The sequence below is a fragment of the Marmota flaviventris genome, chromosome 8 (genome assembly GCF_047511675.1).
Source record: "Marmota flaviventris isolate mMarFla1 chromosome 8, mMarFla1.hap1, whole genome shotgun sequence".
Taxonomy (NCBI): Eukaryota; Metazoa; Chordata; class Mammalia; order Rodentia; family Sciuridae; genus Marmota; species Marmota flaviventris.
In genome coordinates this window covers 40,167,682-40,193,575 of record NC_092505.1, presented here as the reverse complement: position 1 = coordinate 40,193,575, position 25,894 = coordinate 40,167,682, and the positions used below count along the sequence as shown (strand labels likewise).

Genomic DNA, 25,894 nt, shown 5'->3' with positions numbered 1-25,894 from the left:
GGGGCTCAGCAATGGTACCTACAATACAGTCAGGCTAGTGGTTTATGTCTACCTATCTTTGGTGAGTTGCTATGAAATGCAAATAATAAAATGGATTTATTTGTGAATTTATTTGTCTGCAAACATTTTATGTACAGTAATAAGTCAGATTTCTTAGTTTCAGTAAACAGGAATCGACTCTGGCTTATTTGAGGAGAGGAATTTATGTAAATGATAGTAGGACTTGGAAATCCCCCCCCAATCCCCAAACAAATCTGAAGAACCAAAATGAAAAAACAGACAGGTGCAAAGGAGGTCAGGCAGCAGCCGGGACCATAGCCCAAGGCCACCCTGAACTGTGTGGGGAGGACTCCCCAGCTGCTGCTGTCCTGGAGACCACAGCTGCACAGCTGCAGTCGCTGCTGATGCTGCATCGCTTTCTCTGAAAACTGGAGGTTGCTACTGCTTCTGCTGCCTCTGCTAAAACTGGCTCTCTCCTCTGTCCCTGCTTCTTAGACTCACTAGCTCCCAGTTCAGAGCCTGGAGTTGATTTATCTGATTGACCAGGGCTGAGTTTTACATGTTAATGCCTTAGATGGAATAGGAACTGAGAAAGACAATACCAGGCCTTTGTAGCTACTGGAGTGGGAACTGACTTCTGCCGTTACTGTGTCTCATTCAGAGGGATAATTCACTACACCTAGGGAGGCTTTCAGATGTTGGACAACTGGAAACTGACAAGTGTCTATAATATGTACCTAAAATGGACCAGGCTTGCATAGAATGCAGAATAGGTACTAAGGTACCATGAAAACTATACAGGCATTAGGGGACTCTGTGACTCTTGTCACATTAGAGATATGGATTCTGAGATCCTAGTAAGCAAGTGGACAGTTATTATTAGCACTTTCACTCTTATTCTCCCCCAAACCATGAGCAGTCCTGTGTTCACTTGTGGGAATGTGACACAAAGGTGCCATCAGCCATGGGTAGACTAGAAATAGATTGAAAAATGTGACCTATGTGGAGGCAGTGACTACATTATTTGTCTCATTGTCCTTGGCACTACTGCAATGGCTGGCATTCAGCAGACACCCTGTAAATGTTAGAAGTGAGTAAAACCTCGCTATTCCTCCTGCAGATTTAGTTACTGATGAAGTAGCATCTAGGCCTGAGCAGGAAGTCCTTACAGAGTTTGGAAGCTATCACATGCTTTAGAAAAGGGAAGAATGATAAAGTATTGCCTTCACAGGAAAAATTGAAAAGAGCATTTAAAAAATCCAAAATGTTTCCGAACGTTGAGGATTTAACAGGTTACTCGTATCATCATCTGGATACAGATGTGCTATGCCTATAGGGTAGGTGATTCTTGTAGGAATTTTAAAAAAAATTGTTTTTAGCACTGGGAAGTTGTGCTCTCAGAACAGAAGTGCAATCAGGTCCTTTGATTTTTTTTCTACTTTTTAAAAATTGGTGCATTGTAGTTGTACATAATGATGGGCTTTGTTATCACATATTTGTTCGTGAACACACTATACCAATATAATTTATCCAGTATCACTCTCTGGCACATCTGTCCTTCCTCCCCATCTCCCACTCATGGTCCCTTTCCTCTATTGATCTCCCTCTGATTTTCATGAGATCTACCCCTACCTTTCTTTTCCCTTTTCCTCTCTAGCTTCCACATATGAAAGAAAACATGTTCCTTGACCTTCTGAGTTTGATTTATTTTGCGTAACATAATGGTCTCTAGTTTCATTAATTTTCCGGCAAATGACATAATTTCATTTTTACTTATGGCAGGTCCTTTGATTTTTAAATTAAAGTTTCTCTGTCACCTCCACTCATGGTGTCTAAGCATGTGGGACTCCTTTCAACCAGGAACAGAACAACTATTCTTCTCCAATTTTGAATAATCTTGTGTGTAAACTCCCAAATAAATCACAACAGATAAATACATCCATGATTCATATCAAGTCATGAGCACATCTCTGCATCAAGCCCATGGATACCTGTCCCTCCATTAAAATGTTTTTATAGAACTGAGGCTAATATGGTAAACCCAATGGCATAGGAGAAGGGCTGGCCACATGCTCAATGGTTGTGTTTTTGGTAAAACTGCCATGGAGCTTACCATCAATCATGTTGCTCAATGTTTCCGTACTAGTTAGCATTTTTGTCTTCAAGGGATGGAAGCTCAACTCAAATGAGCTTAGACAAGGAGGTAACATACAGCATAGGAATTGCTGGGATGTAACAGAGCCCAGGGAGAAGAGGAACCAAGTCCTCAAACACAATCAGGTTGCTCTCTCTCCTCCTTTCACTTGTCTCATGTGGAATTTTCAGTTTAAGTTCTGGCACATGGTTGGCAGCTTGCCTGTTGGCAGATCTGAGACTCACTTCCCCCAGCTTTGGTTCTAGAGGGAAATTGAAGGACTTTCTTTATCTTGAGTCTGAAGAGTCCTTGGGAAAGAACTGATTGGTCCAGTATCATTCAATTACCCATTCTTCCACCAATTGCTGCCATCAGGGGGCACTATGATCAGCTCAGCTTAGGAGTTCACCATTGGTCAAAGAGGGATGTTTGTGTATGGTGGAGGGGAGGAGAGAGGGAGAAAGAAAAGAGAGAGGCAGGGAGAGAGAGTGTGAAGAGGGAGAGAGAGAGTGAATCAGATCAGGAAAGACAGACAGAAAAAGAGACAGAGACATCTGCAAAAACGTGAGAACTCCCACATGAACAACATAATTTGAGTGGGACTGGTTGAGGAGAAGAGAATTTCCCAGAAAAGGAAGACACTGGATGAAAGGAGAAGCAAATGTTCACTAAAGAGGAATCAAATCCTGTTTTTTTTTCTTTCACTAGCCAACTTACCATATTTCTGTATTTGCTTTGGCTGTCCTTAGCTTGAATTTTAATAACAGTTTCCTCTTTAATCACTTAATTCTTATTTTGGTTGGCACTGCTTTGAATTTTAAAACCCATCTCCTTCTTTAGGATAAGCCATCTTAAATTCTTTTTGGCAAGTCCATCTCTATATAAAGATGCTTCCTTGCTATGAAAGAAGATCATTTAGGCAACTGTGTGCCCCCCACCAGCTGTAAGGGTATGTGTTCTTTCATTGCATGTATATTTCATGGAAAGCTTGAAGGTCACAGTAATTACAGGAGTGTTGATACTGCTCTGACTTTAAAACACAATCAAAATAAAACTAGCAAGATACATCAAGGATTTAAAACATCCAGCAGATTTGAATGTAGTGATTCAGGTCCTGGGGTCAAGTAAGAGCTTACTGAATTCAAAAGACCCTATGTCATGTAGAATAAGCTTGGGTTTAAAGAGGGCAGAAGAACAAGACATTTTGGTATTAGGAAAATAGTGGGAGGGGCAGAGGCCCAGTGAATAATTCCTGGAAAGAGAGGTTAGCAGACACAACACACACACAAATGGACAGAAGAGAGTAGAGATTAGGAAGAGATAGGAAAGTATCAGGTGTCTCACAGCATCCTTAAGGCTCAGGACAGCAGGTTGGGTTGGAGGGAGGTGGCTGTCTCATTTGCTGGTGGACCCAGAAATGGAGAAGAGAATTCTTAGTAAGCTCTATGAAAGTCCTCCTTCTTCCCACATGTCTTCACCTTACCACTGTTCATTGGCAAGCCTTCAGTTGCAGAATCCTGGATCATATTACCTCTCCTGGAGTACAAATACCTGGAGAGGAGGGAATGCAAAACACTAAATTTTTGTTACTGTAGTGTTGAGTGGGTTTAAGGAAATTTCATCTGTCCATTCATATAGTCAACCAATGGACCCAAATTTACTAAGTGCTTACATACTCTAGGCCTGGCATAAGGTATGCAAAGGTGAATGAGTTATGGTTCCTTCTAACCTGGAAGACACAACCTAGTTAGGGGAGAGAGATGAGTAAATCGATGTTTAGAGTATGGGGTGACAGGCACCACGATGGAGCCCTGCAAAAGGGCTATGGGAGCTACAGGAGGGCATATCAAGCCAGAGAAAAAGCTGTCAGAAAAGTCTTCCCAGAATAGATGAGAGTTGAGGCATGAGTAGGCATTGGCCAGAATGGGCCAAGTGAAGGGGAGAAGGAAAATACATCTGGGGAGGAGGTACCATGCAGGGCCAACACAGGAACCACAGGGAGAAGAGCAGAGGTGCAGTAAAGGAGATGTGTAGTCAGGGAGAGGGGCAGGTCAGGTCATGACAGGTTTTGTTGGGCGAAGCTGAGGGGTGAAACACATGTCACAGGCAGTGAGAAGCCATGGAGGAAAAGTTAAACAGAAAAACAATATGATCTGAGATCTCCCTATAGGGTCAAGGTCCCATCAGTCTTTGGAGACCCTCAGGTGGTTTCAAGAAGTTATAGTGAGAGGAGATAAGGGTCAGAATGAAGGCAGAGGCGGTGGCCTGGGGAGGCAGACTTAAGATGCTGAGTTCTCTCTGAGGGCCTGCAGGGCAGACAGACCTCCCACGGCCCCAGGGAGAGGCTGCACTGCCTAGTGAGAAAGGGGAAGAATGGAGAGTGGGAAGATTGGAAGACAACGGATGTCACACTTCCTTGAGGGTTGACTCTGAGCTTCAAGATTGGGAAGAGAAACAGGAGGTAGTGTGACCCTAGCAATCCTTCATGTGCCCACGCATCCCATTTTAGAGAAATGCCCCAAAACATAATGAATAATTTAAAAGTAAGTCAAGTTCTGAACTTGCAATTTTTGAACACTTTGAAGGAGATTCACACTACAGTTATTACTAAAATCTCTTTCCCTTACCTCCGGAGTAGACCAGTGTTAGTTTTAAGGTATCTTCCTTTGAAAATTTTTTCAATTTTTGTTTTTGGTATTGGGAATTGATAGCAGGGGTGCTCTGCCACTGAACTACAACCCTAGTCCTTTTTGGTTTTTATTTTGAGACGGGGTCTCACTAAGCTGACAAGAATAGCTTTGAACTTGCAATCCCCTTGCCTCAGCCTCTTAGGAGTTGGAATTACAGGCTTTTCTTTAAAATTTCAATAGCCCTCTATCTCAGAGGACCAGTTAGAAATAGGAGCCCCTTTCTCTGCAGTCCACATTAGGATGCAAGACTTGGAAAGTGTAGCAGGGACTAAGTGAGACTGGGTCCTGGTACCCCTGGTTAGCACAACCTTCAGGGGCTCCTCCTCCACCTCTGGCCTCACAGCTGCTGCCTGTCAGAAGCTCCTGCGTTTCTCCCCTTTCCCTCTGGCTTCTGTATCACGAAAGGCTAAGGAGGAGGCCTGGCTATCCAGATTGCACCGTGACAGCTGTCAGAGAAAGTAGTCTGGAATACACATATGACCACCATTGTCCTGTCACAACAGGCATAGCTTTGATGAGGGGAGCCTCAACATCTGAATACCTTGGGGTGAAGACTGGACCCAGTGTCGGTTTGTGAATTTCTAAGTGGTTGGAACCAGGGAATGTTCAAAATATCTCTAGACAGGGCCAATCTTTGAATTCTGGTCAGTGACAGTGGTCAAAGGGAAGCCAGCCGGCATCCTGGGGGGAAGGGTGAGATGGAAAATGTTCAGAAAAAGAAGGTGATGTGGAACCTCCAGGACAGTAGCCTGGTCAGGATGTGACAGTGGACAGTAAGCACAAATGCTGACTTTGCTCCTGACCCTATAGGGAAGTGAGAATCTAAGCAAAGCTCACAAAAGAGGAGTGTGAAGGAAGTGGTGTTTGGTTAGGGGAAGCCAGGTTTTCATCACCAGCAAAGATGTGGGAGATGTACAAAACCAAAAGCAAATTAAAGCAGAGAATAACCACTGTGTTCTGTAATATAAAAATCTCTAGGTCCTGGGATAAACAGCAATGGACATGGAATTCTAATTCAGAGAATTGTTAGGTATTATGTTTCCTTGACACATGCCTTGGACAAAGTCTCCCAGGAACTTATTGCTATTTATTCTCATAGCAGTTAGAGGAGAAATGTGGGTTTGGAGTTTGGGGTCGAATGGGCAAATCTGTGGGGCTTACTTGAAGTATGGGACTACATTGTATGTGTGGCTTACTTTCTATCCATCCATCCATCCATCCATCCATCCATCCATCCATCCATCCATCCGTCTGCCTAGAAGTGTCTCCTCTGGGCCAGTAATTTGAATTGAGAAAGAAATAAAATCTAATCCCTTTCCCTCAGATGCTTATTAGTCTAATAGAGAAGACATATTAAAACCAGACCACCAAAGTATATCAGAGAGGCCTGCCTGGAGCCCAGGGTGCTGATGTGAACGTATTGGAAACTGCTAGTCACTGGGTATTGCTGCACTGTAGGATGGGAAAGGAAGTGCACAGACCACATTGTAAAGGACCTTTATGACAATGTTGACAGGACTCAAGGTTTACTTTTTCTGGGCACCTGTAATATAATCTTCATGGGCCCTTTGCTGTTCAGGATTTCTCTTGTCCAGTTGAATCAGTTGGAACTCTGCATTGCAAGTGACAGTCAGTCAGTTCATACTGGTTCAAACATAAAGGAAAAAAAGGAATTTGTTCATATGCTTTTAGTTTTTTCATGGAACTAGAGATTAAACCCAGGATCTCATGCATCCTGGACAAGTACTCTATCACCCAGCTACACATCCAACTCTTGTTCATGTAATTTTTTTTTTTTTTTTTTTGGTACCAGGGATTGAACCTAGGGGTGCTCAACTGCTGAGTCACATCCCCAGCCATTTTTATTTTTTATTTTGAGACAGGGTCTTGCTAAGTTGCTTAGGGCCTCACCAGTTGCTGAGGCTGGCTTCGAACTCACAATCCTCCTGCTTCATCTTCCTGAGCCATTGGGATTAAAGGCATGTGCCACTATGCCTGGCTTGTTCATGTAATTTTAAGATATCCAGGAGTATTGTTTTATGTATAGTTGATCCTTGTCCTCAAACTAATCTCATCAGGACTCAGTCGCATTTTTTTCTCTCTCTCTCATTACTGCTTTCCTCTCCCAGGGAGGGTCTTCACACAGGGAGGCAAGTATCTTTGAACTTTCATTTCTACCAGTTTAGCAATCTCATGGGAGGAGAGCTTCTGTTCCTCAGTAATTCCAGAAAAGTTCTGGAATTGGCTTTGCTTAGATCAGCTTTGTCATGTGTCTGTCCCTAACCAGTCACTGTGGCATAGAGGACATAACATGTGTTCGTTTCTGGTCTAAGAGGTAGGGTCAGCCCCATCCAAACATCCCAGGCTAACAAAGGATGAGAGGTAGCTCCCAATGGAAAATACAGGTACTCCTACTGAAAAGGATAGGAATGGTGCTGGGCAGGCAAAACAAGAATTGCCCATTCGATCTCTGAGATTGAGTCATTGCTGAAGCCTGGCCACAAACATTGTTATGATTGATGTTCTGTCCAGCCTGGTTGTGCAGGACAAAACAAGCTCTTCTTTCTGTTATAAATTTGAATGGAGTGAGTTACATGGCATGTTGAGACATCAGCAGTGGTCCCGTGGGTCTTGAAGGACTCTAGTTCCATAGTAATATGGCCAGGTTCTGATATCTCCAAAAGTTCCAGGTGTCCTTGAGGAGTGGTGAACTTAGCCAAGGAGCATGGCAGACAGCAATTCTTTTAAGGTTTGGTAATGCTTAGAGTCCATGATGGGAAGCTCTGGGTTTCCAGTTTCATCTGTCATCTTGGTACAAAGACTCAGCCAGTGGCTGGGGGTTCAGAGTTAACTTCAAACTCCAGAGAGAAATGTAGAGAATTGTTACTCTTGTATCTGTACTGGAAAAAAGAGATGGCCATGAATATTCAAATGCTTCTCTGAAGATGTAGTGGTCAGTTCTCCATTATTATAACAAAACATCCAGAGGCTGGATACTTTAAAAAGAAAAGAAGCTATTAAGCTCACCATTCTGGAAGTTCAAGGGTAGGGTTCTAGCACTGGCTTGGGTTTGGTGAGGGCCTCCTTGGCTGTGTCACAGGAACAGTGTATCATGGCGGGAGTGCATGCTAGAGGGAGAGAACACATGGTGAGACAGGAAGCCAGAGAGCATTAGGGAGGGGCCAGTTTTGCTCTCCTACAATAACTGTCTTGTGAGAAGTCATCAGTGTCCCATGAGAACCACCTCAATTCCCTCTGAGTGCAGTACCCACATCAGCCTAACCACTTTGCACTAGGATCCATCTCCTAAAGTTCTCACCACCATACACCACCACAAGGAGGACCAAGCTTCCAATACATGAACCCCTGGGGGACAAACCACATACACACCTCAGCAGAAGGCATCACTCCAGCTGTATGCAGTTTGCATGTGCACAGCAGACAAGAACAAAATTGTATGCTATTATTATTAATAGAGCTTTGGTGCCAAGCCCTCTTCCAGAACTCCTACCTCCAATGAACTGTACTACTCAAATATAAACTGTGGTGCCTTTTCTTTGCATCTAAACTAGGGAAAGACTAAGAGGCCAGGATGAGGCCTTCTTTCATCTGAGCTATGCAGGTTAGGAAGAAGAGATTAATTCGTTCTCATTCTAGGATTCTAGGAGGCTAGATCTCAGAAGGTGAAAGGGAGACTCTACAGCAAGAGGGGACTTTCCTGGGACATGTTTGCCCGAGCACTGCAGCAATTTTTTTCCTTGACTTTAATCTTTATTGAATCTCTTTCTCAGATGTGAACCAAGGGAGCCTGTGTAGAGGAGTGGGGGTGACTTCTTTCTAGGGCAATGGTTCTTAAGCTTTACTTGCAAAGGAATTATAGGTGGGGCCCAGAGAAGCCTAATAAGATACGTCTCCCTAACCCTACTGCCGAGGATTTTAATTCAGTAGGTCTGGGGTAGATGGAGTTTGGGATTCCAAAGTACTAAGCAGCTGGGCCAGGGAACATGCTTTGTGACCTACCTCCTGAGGCTGCTGTATCTGGAAGCCGAGGATGTAAGCAGGACTCTAGTGTTGGGATGGGATCTCATGCTAGGACTGAGGGACAGCTTGAAGTCAGAAATTGGGTTGAACTGAATGTTTATTTGCTTCCCTTGGTTAGGACTATGTGGAAAACAGCAGGTGGAAGATTTCAGTGCCTTGAGCTTAGAGTTGCTGGGAAGCATACAGAGTGATGTCATGCCATACCAGGTCACACTTGCATCTGCTGACTCCCTGCTTTGTTTGCAGTGGAAACCCCTATGATTGGCTGCATTGGTTTTATATCCAATAATCCCTTTTTAACAATAGTGGTCATTGTGCAGCACAGGATGACTAGTTTGAAACATTATTTTAACTGATTGCATACACATTGGACACTTGTATTCTTGAGTAGAACTTCACTTACTTTGTAACTAATGTTAAAGCCAGTCCAACACAGAAGATCTATCTCAGTGAAGGAGAGGAGTCAGTTCTTGGTATAAATGGGAATAGTGATGGGGTTGGAGATAGAATAGAGTAGAGGCAGGCAGGGAGGAAGCCAGTATAAGATAGTGGAGATGATGGGGTTTATAGGGCTTAGATTGGTGTTTGGAGTTCAGAGCTATGGTGGGTTGGGGAGTGAGTGAGCTATAAATAGTCGAGCTGGGTGAAATGTTCTGAGCTGCTGAGTTTAAGAATTACAGGAGCCCCTAGAACTCACCAAAGTTATAAGTAGAATGCTTGAGTGCATGTGTGTCCTCCTCAAATTTCAGGCTCTGGGATCTGGGGCTGTGATGTGTTCATCATCATGGGGGTGGAGAGCACGTGGGGCAGGACTCCCCATCCATGACCTCTACAGGGTGCTTAACCATTCTTGGAGTGGCAGATTCCTGTCAAAAACAAAAGCGAAGGAACTAGGAAGGACAAGTTGACTCATTCCTTCATTTGCTTATTCCCTCATTTTTTCTGGAGACCAACTCCCTTCTGGGTGGGAGCGCTGGTCTAGTCTTGGGGATACAGTAGCAAATATGGCAGAACTCAAACCCTCAATCAGTTCACATTCTAGTCAGGGGACAATTGTTAAACCAATTAACAAGTAGGTGATAGCAGGGTTATGAAGAAAAATACAGGAAGTGAAGGTGTTAGGGAATGACTATTTTGGTTTGGGGACAGCATCAGGGAGAGCCTCTGAGGAGGTGACATTGGGGCAGAGATATGAAGTGAGGAGTAGGCCCAGTAGAGATTAGAAGGGTGCGGGGCCCAGGCAGAGCTTGACTTCACCCCAGAACACCTTCAGGCTGCGGATGTTCTCATGGCTGATGTGGGAGATGGGCTCGCTGGCTAAGGCTTTTTGGGGTCAGCACTGATTCACTGTACTAGGCGTCTGGCTCACTGTTATGAGACCGTTTATGCTGTAAAATGAGGATCCTAATAGCTACCTCTGTTTTACAAGAAACTCATGAGAATTGGTCAGCATCTTTGGAAATAGTTTTTATTATACAATATCTTAAATGTATGCTATGAGTTAAATTGTTACCAATTAATCCAGCTGTGTGATCAGAGAACAAAATGTGGGCTGGTACACTTAGGGCTGATGCTGAGCTGACATCCTCCACCCCACCTATACAAAATTTGGCCTTGAACTCTTGCTGATTTTCTTGCACTGTTGAGTTATGGACCAAGTCCAAATGCTAGGTTCTGTTCACCGTTCCATTGCTGATCACCTGTGAGGACCAAACTTTGACCACAGTTTTCCTGGATCTCCCAGCGGGAGCAGCGGGAGGCCTAGAAATTTAATTTTTGAGAAATAGATTTCTCCCCAGTTTCACTTTATTCATATTCAGTATGGTGGCCATGGCCCAGGACAGTCTATTTAAGTGGCAGAAAAATAAGCAAAAACATCTTGGAAAAGAGCAGTGAAATGCTGGGATTTGGGAATCAAATGTGAGAGAAGGACACTGTTTTTAGAATACTTCCCTCCTTTCTCCCAGGCACAGTTACTGAATTAATGTCTGTAGAGCAACCTGTGTGTTGGTGTTTCCCTGGCTCTGGATGGTGGACAGAAATATAGCAACTCTGACATCAGTCACACCAGTCATACAAACACATCAGGCCAAATGCTGCCAGGTCAAGGGTCACAAGCTGAAGTGATGCACGGTCCTCCCAGATACCTCTGGGTATCTCCCAACAGCCTGCTGAGGTCTATGATCTGGTCTGAAAGGCCTTCCTTGATTGAGTGCTTACCAAGTACCAGGTATTGTGCTAACCACTTGATGCACATTACCTTGCTTATTCTTCCAAACAATTCACGGAGGCAGTGACTGTTGTATCATTGAACAGAGGAGCAAACTGATGTTTCTTCACTTGCACTGAGTCCAGCAGTGAGTGCTGAGTGTTGAGCATGGAGCCTACTCTGGACTGCAGCCCTTCTCTGCCTTCCAACAGCTAGCCAGCAACTCTTCTTCCTTGCTTGCCCTTAGACTCCCCAAAACTCCTTTGCTTGTGCACATCCAATTCACACATAGAAAGAAAGCCACAAATGCTGAGCATTTTCCTACTCCTGGGTTGGCCTTAACTGAAGGCTATCAGCAGTACCCACTGTCATAGCCTATTGCCTTTGCCTCTTTTGGGACCACTCTGAAGTATGTCTCCAGATCCTTGCAGGGTCAGGTTGAAGTGATTTTCTGCATGACTTTGGTCTTACTTGGCTTCCTCCCTTAACACATCCCTAGCATAGGAGGATCTTCTCCTGGAGAATCCAGGTACTAGTTGGTATGGGCTGAGCCGGGGCAGGATGTTATCCAGTGATTGTGAATCCAAGAAAGAATTTGGATGGGGAATCTAGCAGTGACAGCCCAAATAACAGTCCAAGTGACCCCAGAGAGACCAATAAAATATCACATTGAAATACATATTATTTATTTAAGAGTCCTCCTGTGTGTCAGGTGTCACAGGAGACCATTTCCACACATACTTCATTAATGTTAGAACATCTCTCCATTAGGGTCTCTTAGTTTTCTTCTGAATGTTGAAGATCACAAACTGTCCCCGACTTAACAATAATTCAATTTGATTTTTTGATGGTATGAAAGTGATATGCACTCAGGAGAAATTGTACTTCAACATTTGAGTTTTATTCTTTTCCCCTGTTCACCATGTGCTGTCTCATATTCTGCTGTGGTGCTGGGCAGTGGCTCTGAGCCACACAGCTCCCAGTAAGTCATTTGATCACAACACTAAACCACAGAGGCTCAATAGCACACTGTGTTACTACACTATGATGTTCAGTAGGTTGGGTGTGTAAAATGCATTTTTTGTGGGGATTGTACCAGGAATTGAACCCGGGGGTGTTTAACTCTGGGCCACATCCCCAGCCCTTTTTATATTTTATTTTGAGACAGGGTCTTGCTAAGTTGCTTAGGGGACTCGATAGGTTGCTGAAGCTGGTTTTGAACTTGTGATCCTCCTGCCTCTGCCTCCCAAGCCCCTAGAATTACAGGCATTTGCCACCATTGAGTGGCTTCATTACATGCATTTTTATTCTATGATATTTTCAATTTACTATGGGTTTAGAGACACATGAACCCATAGAATGTTGAAGAGCACCTGCATATGGTTTAAAAAAATTCACCTTTCACTAATCTTAAAATCACATTTGAATTGAAATAGCATTTCTAAATTTGATGCTGGTGGGTTTCCAGAGGTGTTGCATCCGTTATGTGAAACTTCATCCAACCTCATGATCATGCCCACTAAATGACCTATTTTCCATGTATTTGAACATAGGATGTTCATGTGGATGATCCAGGGATAATTGCAGATCTGGGTGACCCTGACTCTGTGCAGGATTTATGCTGTAGAATTGTGCTGCCTAATATGGCACCACTACCACTTGTGACTGTCAAGCATTTGAACTGTGGCTGGTCTCAACCAAGATGATTTTAAGTCTAAAATATACATGTGGGATTTTTGCAGACTTAGTGTGGCAAAATAATATAAATTATCTTATTGGTAATTTGAAAATATTCCTTTCATGTCAAAATGGTAATATCAGGTCTACACTGGGTTAAGCAAAATAGGTTATTAAAATGGGTTTTCATCTCTTTTTAATTTTTAAAAAGTGTGATGACTGGGACATGTCAAATTACATATGTCATTACAGACCTACTTAGCAGCACTGCCCTAGAAACTCCAACAAAGGGAGGCTCACAGCCTGAGCTTGTCCAGTTCCTCCAAGCGAGAGGCATTAGCTGAGAAGACATTGTATGGTTGACCAGCAGGATTTTTAAAATGAAATCAGGAGGCAGCAAGGCGAGACCTGCATGACATCACTCTTAAAGGCACATGATTGTGGTTCTTCAGACAGCGCCCTGCTGCTGACCAAGAAGATTTATGACTGAAGAAAGTGGCTTGTAAATCGGTCACCTGCCCAAGTGACATCATTGCTTCTTTGGTCCCAGGCTGGGATTTATTAACTTGGTAGCCCTGGAATTCATATTTGCTCTTCCTTTCATGCTGTCATAGTCTTGTGAGAAGAAAGACGCCAGTTGGGGGAAGACAGAAGAAGGAGGAGGAAGGAGGGGTGGGAAGGTCATCATTGGTTAAAGCAACAAGGACAGAGAAAGGAGGACAGAGGGACACCAGAGGGCAAGATCTCACTGGCTAAAACAAAAGCTTTGAGAAGTCAGCAAGTCAAATGATCCCTCCACCCTCGTGTGTGTGTTTGTGTGTGTGTGTGTGTGTGTGTGTGTGTTTGGACTTTTGAATGTTTGATCCTGGGAAGCCACAATCTACCTTTGTCTTACATATTAGGTAAAGGGGAAGGGAAACAGATGAGTGATTACAATTCATTTTAAGACAATTTATTTCCAGTCGTGATAAATAGGAGGTGTGGGAAAGGAATGGGGAGCAGGACATAAGGATATAATACCCTCTGTGTCTAAATGGACGTCCCAGTTTGGGGACCCCTATTTTTTAATACCAGGGCTCCACTCTGGGACCTTCCTATTTCAGTGATTTGACTGGGAGATAATTATTCTCCAGGCAATATTCATTTGTACCTGTTGTTCAGGTATCTGAGACTTATAGAGTTCATTGAAAACTAGCTAGAGAAATTCCCCAGCAGCCTACTGCCTCGGTTAATACATTTTCTGGGAAATGTCCCTGGCATTGTCACAAGCCTTGCAACTCTGTTTGGATGCAGTTAATTCTTGACTCCAGGGGCATCCATCACCAGCAAACTATGGTGAGAATATACCTGTTAAAAATGTTCTCTCTGAGTTCTGTTGCTGTTTATGGACATTCAATGGCTCCCCATTGTCCACTGAATAAAAACCTAGTGCCCTGGCCTGCCTCCAGGACCTTTCACAATCAGGACCCAGGTTTACCTTCCCAGACTCCTCTTACTACCTCCTTTCAATCTGTGGACCCCAGCTGAATCACATGTAGACGCTTATAATGACCCTTTACCATTGTGCTCACATGGGTGACTGGGAGCTGTGGCTCGCTGCCAATGCCCAGCATTTTCAGAGAGTATTGTGTTGTATATCACTAGCTGGGGAGAAGATCAAAATCTAAATTTGAAGAATGGTTTTTGCCCAATGTTTATGCCTTTTGCACCACTGTAAAGTTGAAAAATCCTGTCAAACCATTGTAAGTTAGAAATCATCTGTATTTGCTGGTTCTTTTATCTGCCCTTCTTCTTTATGTCCCTTCTACTCATAGTGGTTTTTTTACCTGCAAATTCTATCCATAACCTTCACATATCAAAATTTTCCTTCTCCATGAGCAGCCACTCCTGGCTTCCACAGCACATTATAGTCTTTTATGGCCTTTTGTTTGTGCCTATATATCCCTGCTAAATTGTGAACTATTAGGGTTTGGGGTTAATAGAGACTGTCAGTATTAGTCAGCCTGAGCTGTTATAACAAAATATCATATACTCGGTGGCTTAATCAGTAGAAATTTTTTTTCTTACACTTCTGGAGTCTGGAAATCTGGGATCAAGTTGCTAGTATAGTTGAGGTTTTGTGAGGGCTCTCTTCCTGGCTTGTAAATGGCCTCCCTCTCCCTGTGTCTTCATGGTCTTTCCTTAGTATATAAGTGAATGGGGGGGAGATCTTTTTCTCTTCTTATAAGGACGCCAATCCTGTCTGATTTGGGTATCATTTTTATAACTTTGTTTAATCTAATTACCTCCTAAATCCCTATCTCCAAATGCAGTGACATTGGGAGTTAGGATTTAAACATGTGACTTATGGGAGGAACATAATTTAGTCTATGGCGGTCCACATTTGGTCCTTTAAAGTCATGTCCTTCTTATATGCAAAATACATTGATGACCATCCCAATAGCTCCCTAACTCTTAGTTTATTTCATTGTCAACTTCAAAGTCTCATGTAAATATCATCTAACTCCGATATGGGTGAGATTTGAAGAACAACTCATCTTAAGACAAAATTTCTTTCCAGTTGTGGACCTGTAAAACCAAAATACAACAGTGGAACAGGATAGATATTCTCATTCCAAAGGGGAGAAATAGGAAAGATGGAAGAGGTGGTGGTTCCCAAGGAAGGGCCAAACCTAGAAAGGTAAATCACATTTCACTTTAAGGATTGAGAATAATCCTCTTTGGTTTGATGCTGTGCCCTCCAGATCCAAGGAGGTGGCAATATCACTCCCATGCCTGTAAGCGGGAGTTCTGTCCCCAAAGCTTTGACAGAGGCTGTCCCACCTATTGAACCAGGTGTCCCTGATGCTCTATCTCTAAATCACCCTCCAGTGATTGTTTTTTCCTCTTGAGGAATAGTGCATGTTGGCAGTTGAATACCTGAATCATCTTGTCCCCCACCATCAAGTCCAAGTTCAACAGCTTTTCCTCATTTGCCCAGCCTCCATCCCTTCAGTTCAAACTGGCAATGTTTCATGTAATCCCATAAGTATTTTATCACCCCAGGTCATTTTATCAAATAATAGCCCTTGGTGCTCCTTTCAGAGCATGCTTTCTCATGTTTTATAATGTTGGTATGCTGAGAATTTCCCTAGTCTTTAATTTCTGTTCCTTTTTTGCTTAAAAATCCATCTCCAATTAATTACTCTCCCTTTTCGTTTTACTAAGCAGTAGGAAGGAAAGCTGTTCCTCAACCCTGCTCAGAAATTGCCTCAGCTAAATATCTATTTAATCACATAAGAGTTCTACCTTTGACAAAATACTAGAACACTGTAGTGTTGAGGTTTTTTTTTTTTTTTTTTTTTTTTTTTTTTTTTTTTTTGGCCACTTTATGAGAGCAACACCTTTCTTCCAATGTACAATAACATGTTCTCAATTTCCATGTGAGATCTCACCAGAAAGACCTTTAATGCCTATATTTCTATGGACATTCTATTCAAGGCAATCTAGGCTTTTTATAGCATTCACCTCAAAACCCCTCCAGCTTCCACCCATTACCCAGTCCCAAACCAGCTTTCATATTTTTAATTATTTGTCATAGGAGCGCCCCATTTCTTAGCAACCAAATCCATCTTACCTTGGGTTGCTATAACAAAAGACCATAGAAAGGGTGGATTAACCCACAGAAATGTCCTTTCTCACAGTTCTGGAGGCTGGAAGTGAGATCAGGGTGCCAGCGTGGTTGGGTTCTGGTGGGGGCTCTCTTCTTGGCTTGCAGCTGGTCAATTTCTTGCTGTGTCTTCACATGGTGGGGAGGGAGAAAGAGAGGGGGGCGGTAGATTCTGCTCTTTTTCTTCTTCTTGTAAGGTTAATAATACTATCAGATAAGGACCTCAATCTTTTGACCTCTTTTAATCTTAATTACCTCCTAAAGACCTATCTCCAAATATAGTCACATTGGAGGTTAGAGTTTCAACATATGAACAGTGAGTGGGGGTTACAATTCACTTCAGAGCACTGCTTAATATTTAAACCCGTCTCATTCCTATACCAGTATCCTACATAGAGTGAGTGTTCTGTAAATGCATGTTGAATGGAAAGAAATTGAATTCCAGCGCCTCCAAGGAGTGGTTTTCATAAGCTGTGCTGTCTTAGCTTGTCGAATTTCTGAGGTCTCACACCTACTGGAAGGGCCACAAAGAGTGAACAGGTTTTTGTAGGAATGGGCTGAAGGAATTGTCTCAGCTACAGCTATTAAGGATCAGACTCATGGGGTAAGAATGTTGTGAGGCTGTTATTCATCCCCAAGAGAAATTCCATCTAGTATGTAATGCTAACAATCATAATTCTTCTAAGCATTTGGATTTGTTTTAAAAATATCTATCACAAGGATTATGAAATTGTGCATATAACCGAATTGCAATTCTTATGTGTAGGCTGAATCACCTGTGATGATGGTGCTGCAGCCTCGTTGGTGGGCATTTTGACCTCAGTCACAGATTAGTTTCATGTTCCCATTCATGGTTTTCTATTGTCTTCCCTCCTATTTTAAATTTACGTAATCTTGCCATATTTTTGGCACCTTTAAACAGAATTTGGTTACAGAACTTCAGAAATCTTTTCAGAAGCCTAGTAAGATTTAAATGCATTTTAAAAATAAACAAAATTGCTCATACATTCCCTGAGGACTAGCAGCTCAAAAAAAACCTAAAGAGCAGGATCAATTCACATATGAGCCCGGTATTGGGTGAAAAAAAAAAAAAGCCTGTGTTTCTTCTTATCTATTAGTTAATGAGTTAATCCTTAACAAACTTTAAAAATAGCTCTTAAAGCCCCATTACAGATGAGAAAGCTGGAGCTCATGGAAATGAAAAACACGTCCCATTTTTGAATTGGTAGGGCTGATGTTCAAACCCTCATTCATCTGATGCTAAAATCAACATTCTTTCAATCCTGTTCCCCTGCTTTCAAGATAGAGGCAAAGTTCATTCCTAGGGAGGATCAGAGCCAAAAAATGAGGCAGAGTAATGACCTTGAGGAGTTCTGGTCCTGGGAATCCATGGACAAGTGTTCAACCTCTGGGCTGAGGGGCAGCTGCAAGAGCCATTTGCACTGTTGGAGGGAAGCTGGGTTCTGAATGGTGAGGCTAAGTTCAGGCCACAGGAGAGCTTGTATGAGAACTGAATTAGCTACTCAGGAGACTGAGGCAGGAGGATCACAAATTTGAGGCCAGCCTGAGCCTATTTTAAAACAAAAAATATAAAGGGCTGGGTTTATAGCTCAGTGGTAGAGTGCCCCTGGGTTCAATCCCCAGTACTAAAAAATAAAATAAACATCAAAAAATCCCCTGTTTGGTACTGGGCAATGAGAAGGAAAGAACAGATGAGGCTTTGAAATTTCCCAAGAAGGATCCCCAGGATTTTGAGTCCATAAAATAGATCTGGAACTGGTCTTGGGGACCACAGTTAGCCTTGGCAGAGCAGGACATTTCATTTCAGGAAGCGCTGACTAAATGTCTGATGTGTGGTGGGTGCTGGAAAAACAGCCATAGCCAGGGTTCTGATCTTGGGGACCCCCACTGTTCTAGGAGGACAGACAAGTCTAAAAAGGGATCTCTTTAGGTCTGGAATCAAGGGTCCTAGTAGGATTCATATTCACTCATCTTTCTTCCAGGGCCATGTTCTGCAATGACTTAAAGGAAAAGTATGAGAAGAGGATCATCATTAAAGGGGTGGACGCCGAGACCATGCACACGCTCCTGGACTACACATACACCAGCAAGGCACTCATCACCAAGCAGAACGTCCAACGGGTCCTGGAAGCTGCCAACCTCTTCCAGGTGTGTGAACAAAGGGGCTTGGTGCTCTTCTCTCAGGCAGGTGAAAGCAGCAGTCCCCAGAGACCTACCTGGACTGGCTCCCAGGCCTGCATCTCACCCCACCACACACACACACACTTAGCTGGGCCTGTGCTTACTTGAAAGTCAGAAGATGTTCATTTAGAAAATTTATGAGAGGTGGTGAGATGGGACATTGACTCCTTCATGAGATGAAGTCAGGGGATCTGGGTGCCTAGAACGTAGACATGGTTCTTGACTGCAGGCACAATGACACATCTTGCAACAGTCTAACTGGAGCCAGACCTGCAACCAGTGCTTCATATGCATAACCTATGACTCTCAGTACAACCTGGAGAGGTGATTATTTCCCCATTCATGAGCAGGGAAAATAAGGCCATTCAGAGAATGATTGACACGGCTGTGATTTGAACTCTGGGTTTTCTGATTCCAGGGTCCACATGCTTGCTACAATACCATGCAATTTCTCAGGCAGTGATGTCTAAGTTCTGGGGGAAACAGGGCCTGTTGTGATTACACTGTGTAGTGACTGAAAGAACAAGACTGAAAAATATGGGGTATCATTGAAAACCCTCAGAATTAAGTTTAATTTTAATATAACATGTATTTCTTCCCATCCAATTATGTTGGCTTCAATGTGGTTACAATAATTATATTTAACTTCATAAAATAATTAGACCCATAGATGATGTCAGTTGCATCCACAATTATATCAGGGGTCCCATCCCTGAGTCGAAGGTCATACCATTGAAATTGAGTCTAGTGGATTCAGGCAGAGACTATCTCATTGCTTGGATGTTGAGACTTATCAGAAACATACACAATATGTATATACAGCATACTTTTTAGTATTTGCAAGACCCAGAGAAAATAGACACTTTCATTCATTGCTGGTGGAAGTGTGCAGAAATTTTTCTGGAAGTCATTTGGAAACAGATATGAAAAACTGAAGGAATAATTATGGATTTTCAAAGTAATTCATATAAATAGTTCTGTAGTGAATTGGGTTATGTTCTCTAGAAAGATATGTCTGAGTCCTAATCCTTAGAACCTGTGAATGTGACCTTATTTGAAAAGAGGGTCTTTGCAGATGTAATTAAATATCTTGAGATAAGACTATAATAGCTGGTATCTTTGTGAGAGAAAGGAGAGGGGGGTTTGACCTGGAGGCAAAGGTGGCTTAGGACAACAGAAATGTATCCTCTTAGAGTTTTGGAGGCCAGAAGTTCCATATCAAAGTGTCCGCAGGGATGTATTCCCTCTGGAAGCTCTAGGGATGAATCTTTCTTTGCCCCTTCCAGTGTCTGGTGGGTTCTGGCATTTCTTCTATGGTGACCACAGCTAATCTCTGCCGTTGTGGCCACATTGCCTCTTCTTTGTCCACAGGTCCCCTGGAGGTGTCTGTGTTTTATAAAGGTACATCTGAGTACATTTAGGTACCATGCTGAGGAGAAACACCTCCTCTCAAGCTCCTTGCCTTAATCATGTCGTGTGGCATATAAGTAATATTCACTCCTTTGCCACACAAGGTAGTATTTATAGATTCTGGGGATTATGGCATGAACATAACTTTTGGGGGCCCAACATTCCACCTACCACAGAGGGTTTCTTCAAATACCCTCTGATGATTTGATTCTTGGTAATCTAGTCATATTTTGGATAGAGGCCTTAATATGCTAGTTTGAAGCTCAGTGTACATAGGCCAGGGTGGAAAGCCAGTGGACAGGAGAGTTTTTCCAGTGCTCTCAGCTAGCCTGCCAGTTTTCTTTTTATAGGGGGTTCCCAAATGTTAGAACCTACTGGGCTTTTCTTAGGATTGCTCAGTTTCTCCAGACAAGGCTCTTTTCTCCTGCTCCAGGGTTATAAGCCAACTACATGTATTAGTTTGTGTGTGTGTGTGTGTGTGCGTGCAAATCTTCACTTAACCCCTATATTTTCAATATGATGCCTGTGTGTGTCTTCTTCAGGTTCTGGTGTCCCTGAATCTAGAGCTTCTTTGGGCATGACTTCTCCAGAAATTAAATCTTCTTTTCTAGTGGGAGTGGGATAGGAATTATTAGACCATATGGAGTTAGGGGGTGAAAGGAGGCACAGGAACTTATTCATCTGTCCCCCTACTGTCAGTGGCGCCTACCCTGGCCTTCCTTCTTCCATAAGACCTCAATAGTCCTGCTCTTTTGGGTTCAGAGGGGCAAGCTTGTTCCCCTTTAGGCCTGACCTTCCCTCTCAGCAGAGTCACTTGCCAGTCTCTTGTTTTCTGTGGTTTGGGGTTACTGATGCCGCCTGGTTTCATTGAGGATGGTGTTTTATATTTCTGTTTTTTTGTTCTCCTTTCAGTTTTGGGTGATTTTTCAAGAGATAAAAACTCTTATGATATTAAAGACTGTGATCTTTTATAATGTCTTTTGAAAATATTTGCCACTGGTCACTTGACTCATAATTTTTAATTACAGTTTTATTCCACGTACAAAAGTATTTAGTCAGATCTATTCATCATTTCCTTGATTTTTTTGCTTTTGGTATACATTTTTAGAAGGGCTTATTTAGAAGGGCCTTCCATTGCTCATTCTTATGCTTATTCACTTATAACTTCATTTAATCTTTTGTATTTACAGCTTTGATATTTAAATATTTATATATCTGGAATTATTTTGGCATCAAATATTTTCTTCTCCAATTCCCTTCTCCACCTCCTCCTTTGCTTCCTCCTCTTCCTCTTTCCCCATCTTCTCCAGGTGATGAGCCTCAATAGAGAGGTTGGTTTTAACAAGAGAAGTGGGAGAAGGAAGATAGGATAGAGACAGGACAAGCTCTGTTCATTGTTGATTCCTCTACTCTGGTAATCTAACCTTAAAATTTTTCCAAATCTCTTTCTAAGAAAAAAAAAAGTAAGTTTCTCCCTGAGGCTATTTTAAGAAAACTAGAGAAACACTCTGTGGACTTCTGGGTCTCCATTTAACCTACTGATTTCTCTGGACTACTTGCTACGAAGTCTCAGATATGAAAAACTGGTCACAAAAAATAAAAAAAGAAAGTCAAACTTGAAAAAACAAACTGGGACTCCTTTCATGTGTGAAGGATAAAAATTAATAGGTCACTGAAATCACTTCATAGTTTTAAAAGAATTATTCTTTGGAATGGGTAAAACATGCCCATGTTCCAATTTCAGGAAGGCTGAAGGGAAGGCAGTGAGGGTTCGGCATTGTCACTCTTAGTGAGGTCTTGCTGTTCTTTCTGTTCTATGTGCATACAAGACGATATACACATATACCAGTCCCATTCATTGCTCTCATTTTACAGACACAGATGTTGATATACTCTATTTCACATCCTACTTTGTTTTATAACATATTTTGGAGATTGTTACAGGTCGGTGTGTGTAGAGCATTGTGTTTTCAATAGCCACGTAATATCATTAAAGTCTCCTGAGATGGGACCTGTTCTCCATAATGGTCTCAAATGAGGCAGAGAGGGTAGAGGGGAAAAACCATGGGTTCAGAGTCAAGCAGATTTGGGTTTAAACCCCAAGCCAGCCATTTGTTTGCTGTGTGCTTGTGGACAAGTTACTTTTCTGAGCCTTAGCTTTCTTGTTTGTAAAATTAAGATGTAAAAATTAAGTTGTTTGTAAAATTAGCTCTCCTTCCAAGGAGCGATATTTTGAGGATCGAATGAGATGATGTATGCAAAGTACCGGACATATAATAGATGCTGAAGAAAAGTCTCTTCCCATAATTTGTGTGTTAATTTTTACTTTACTTTGCATAGTTTGTGCCTTGGATAAACTGGCTGACACTGAGCTATAAGAACATTTCCCTAAGAATCCCTAAGTTTTTTTCCTTTTTTTGGTACTGAAGATTGAACCCAGGGATGCTTAACCACTGAGTCACATCCCTAGCCTTATAAAGTTGCCAAGACTGACCTCAAACTTGCAATTCTCCTGCCTCAGCCTCCTGAGATACTGAGATTACAGGTCTGCACCACCATTCCTGACAACATCCCTAAATCTTTTTGTTGTTATCCTCCCCACCCCAAATTAGGATTATAAAGTACCATGTTTAAGTTTATTTATTTTTTTATCATGTCCACATGGTATGAAGTGAACAGATGCTTTATTTCAATTAACTCAGTCATAGGTAAAGAAAAGTGTGCTGGAGTTGATATTTATGGTCATTCTTGAACACCCACAGAAGCTGGCACTTCCTTCGTTGAACTGAAATCAATGGCTGTGAGGTTCTCACATGTCCCCCACCCCACCTGATAGTAAAGGTTTCTTCACACCACAGAGGTGACTCAGTTTGTTTTCTGCCTGTCCCTTTAGGTCTTCTCTTAGTCTCTTTCTGTTACCCATCAATTGTGTTTTCCCAGAATTTTCCAGTCCAGAAAGGGCCAAATTGTTGACCAAGTCAGTTAACACCCGCTGTTTGGGAAGAGCAACTTCATTAGCTGCTGGCTAGTGTGCAGACTGGTGGCTCAAACCAATCGGGTATGGCTTGACATGGGACAGTTCCTGTCAGGAACTGTGTACAAGTACTGACTGATCTACCCACTACAGGACTTTTGAAGCAAGCTGACCAAAATTTATTGGTTGGTTATAGGAGAAACAGCTCTTCTCTGAGTACTTTTTGGAGAGATAAAGGTAAGAGAGACATCTAAAAGGAAATGCCAGGGGATCTTTTCTGTGAGATGATGTCTTTGAGATGAATATCACCCAGCAGGGTGCCTTAACTGGACCTCCAGGCTCTGAGTTCTAGGTAAGCAGCCAGTCAGAAGCTATAGACACTGGTCAACGACTGTATGAAGTTGGCAAGATTTCTCAATCTTGGAGAACCTCACCATGCTCATTACTTTTGTTTTTACTCAGTTACTTTAACTTTTTCATTTTTTAAAATAAAAACTCATGAAAAAAAAATTAGGGCTTGGGAGCTTATCTACAAGGCAGTAAGAAGATGTAAGGTCAGGGTGGCATATCCTGTATTTAATCTTGGAAGAGAAAGATTTTTAAAATACAGAGCAGTTGGTTAGAAGCAGCAGCTTAGAATAAGAAAAACAAAAAACAAAAATCAACACAGGTGGTTCTCTGTGAGAAAAGAAAGGGGGATGCTGGTCATCTTGCCTGGCCTGGGAAGAGTCACATGATACCTCCATGGTACCCTAAGAGCAGTGACATGACTTCTTTTCATGGTGACCATTTGAGGAGACTTTGGTGAAGATTCCAACGTTGCTTATTTTCTAGTTAGTTCTTCTGTGTGTGACAAATGAATGCTCGTGAGACCTATGTGGAAGACAGTCTTGTGGCCAGTGGCCGAACCAATTGCCTAGGTTGGCTCCTGACTTTCTAATCCATGGAACATAGTAGACACTCTATAAATATTGGTTGGATGAGTGAATGTGTGAATGAATGTGTGAATGTGTCATTCTTGTTTATTACTACAGAGTAGTAGGACTTCCTCATAAATTACTTAAGAACTCAATGAATATTACTTGGCCTGGCTCTTAGAAATGTCATGGCTGAGTAGAGGAGGAAGAATTCCACATGCTAATACCAATAAATTGCTTCAATTTAAAGTATCTACTAAGCGCCACACACATAGTAAAAAGTAGGTAATGTGCAAATAGATTTCTGTTGTCATTGACGGGGGACCCACAGATTAGATTATATCCACTTAACACTGGAGTAGCTGATCACCCTAGGTAAGAAAATCAGCTCAACTATTTCTTTTTTCTTTTTTGGTACCAGGGATTGAACTCATATATCATATCCCCAGCCCTATTCTGTATTTTATTTACAGACAAGGTCTCACTGAATTGCTTAGTGTCTCACTGTGACTGAAGCTGGCTTTGAATTTGTGATCCTCTTGTTTTAGCCTCCTAGCTGCTGGGATTTCATGTGTGCGTCACTGCTCCTGGCTCAACTATTTCTTTACTGTCATCTGGATAAAGTCTTAACACTTTTCAGATGAGGAAACTGTGGCTCAGAGACAGTTCAGTTCATCAAGTGGTGAAGCTATGATCTGGAGTTTAAATCTAGAACTTCTGACTCCATAATAGGCTTCTAACCCCTACCCCCAAAGCCTCTAAACAAAGATTCCCAAAGTGCTCCCACCCAGTGGCTGATCCAAGCACATTCCAGACAGGAAGGAGGAACATTGAACTGGACCTCACAGACTGGGTAAGAGTTCAACAAGTGGTGGCAGGGTTGAGGGGAAAGTATTCCAGGCAGCGTCTCTCTGTACTTGTCCCACCTTAGTGATTGGATCTTTTGCAGGTCTTACCTCCTTTCTTTCCTGCCCTCTCCTTATGGCTTCCAGGAACAAGCAGACCTCTCAAATAAGACTAAAGCAAGGACTGAAAGGAGGGGGATGAGAGCATCCTAAGGGACTGGGGGCAGTAACTCCAAGGCCACTTAGTCATTAGGGTTGATGGAATGCTGATTTGGACTAAAATAATACTTCAGTTACTGTGGAGCAGATTTGTAGGCACCTCAAGGGAGATGAAGGATCACGTGGGAGAAGTCTCTAAGGTCTTAAGGTTTTGGAGAATGTAAAGGGGAAGGGAAGAGGAGGTTGGAGATGAGAAACATTAGGGTGCATCCTCTTTTTAAATTTTTTATTAACATGTGTAAACTATATATATTAATGGAATTTAGTGTGATATTTTCATATAGGCATCCAGCATGCACTGATTAAATCCAATTTTTTTCACCCTTTCCTTACCCCTTCTCAATCTAGTAATCCCAGGTTGATTTTTCAAAGTTTCCACATATGAAAATACAAAATATTTATCTTTCTGCGTAAGTTCTATTTATCTTGCTGAAAACGATGGAATTTCATTCTTATTTAAGACTGAATAGTACTCCATTGTGTATTTATACCACATTTTCTTTATCCATTCACCTGTAAATGGGCATCTAGGCTGATTCCATTTTAGCTATTGTGAATAGTGCCTCAATGAACATGGGCATGCAGGTATCTCTTTGGTAAACTAATTTCATTTCCTTTTGATATATAAAAAGAAGTGGGATGGCTGGATCTATTTTTATTTTTTTGAGGAAGAGTAAAATTAGCTAGATGGGGTTTTATCAAACTCAGAAGCTTCTGCATATCACAGGAAACAATCAATAGAGTGAAGGGACAACCTATAGATGGGGGAAAATATTTGCAAATTACTTATCTAACAGAGGATGAATATCCAGAATATAAAAGGAACTCAAAAAACTTTAAAATGTAATCCAATTAAAGGTGGACATATAATCTGAATAGCAAGATGTTTTTCAAAAGACGAAATACAAATATATCTTTTGTCAGACC

The 25,894-nt window shown here is 42.2% G+C and overlaps 1 protein-coding gene across 1 annotated transcript in view; it reads left to right on the top strand.

Annotated features, from left to right (window-relative positions):
• The window catches only part of Klhl6 (kelch like family member 6), a 61,072-nt gene that overhangs the window by 10,559 nt on the left and 24,619 nt on the right, over positions 1-25,894 (top strand). The window contains exon 2 of the mRNA XM_027951561.2: positions 18,404-18,569. Within this exon, the coding sequence (XP_027807362.1) occupies positions 18,404-18,569 (166 nt within the window). The remainder of the gene's footprint in view (positions 1-18,403; positions 18,570-25,894) is intronic.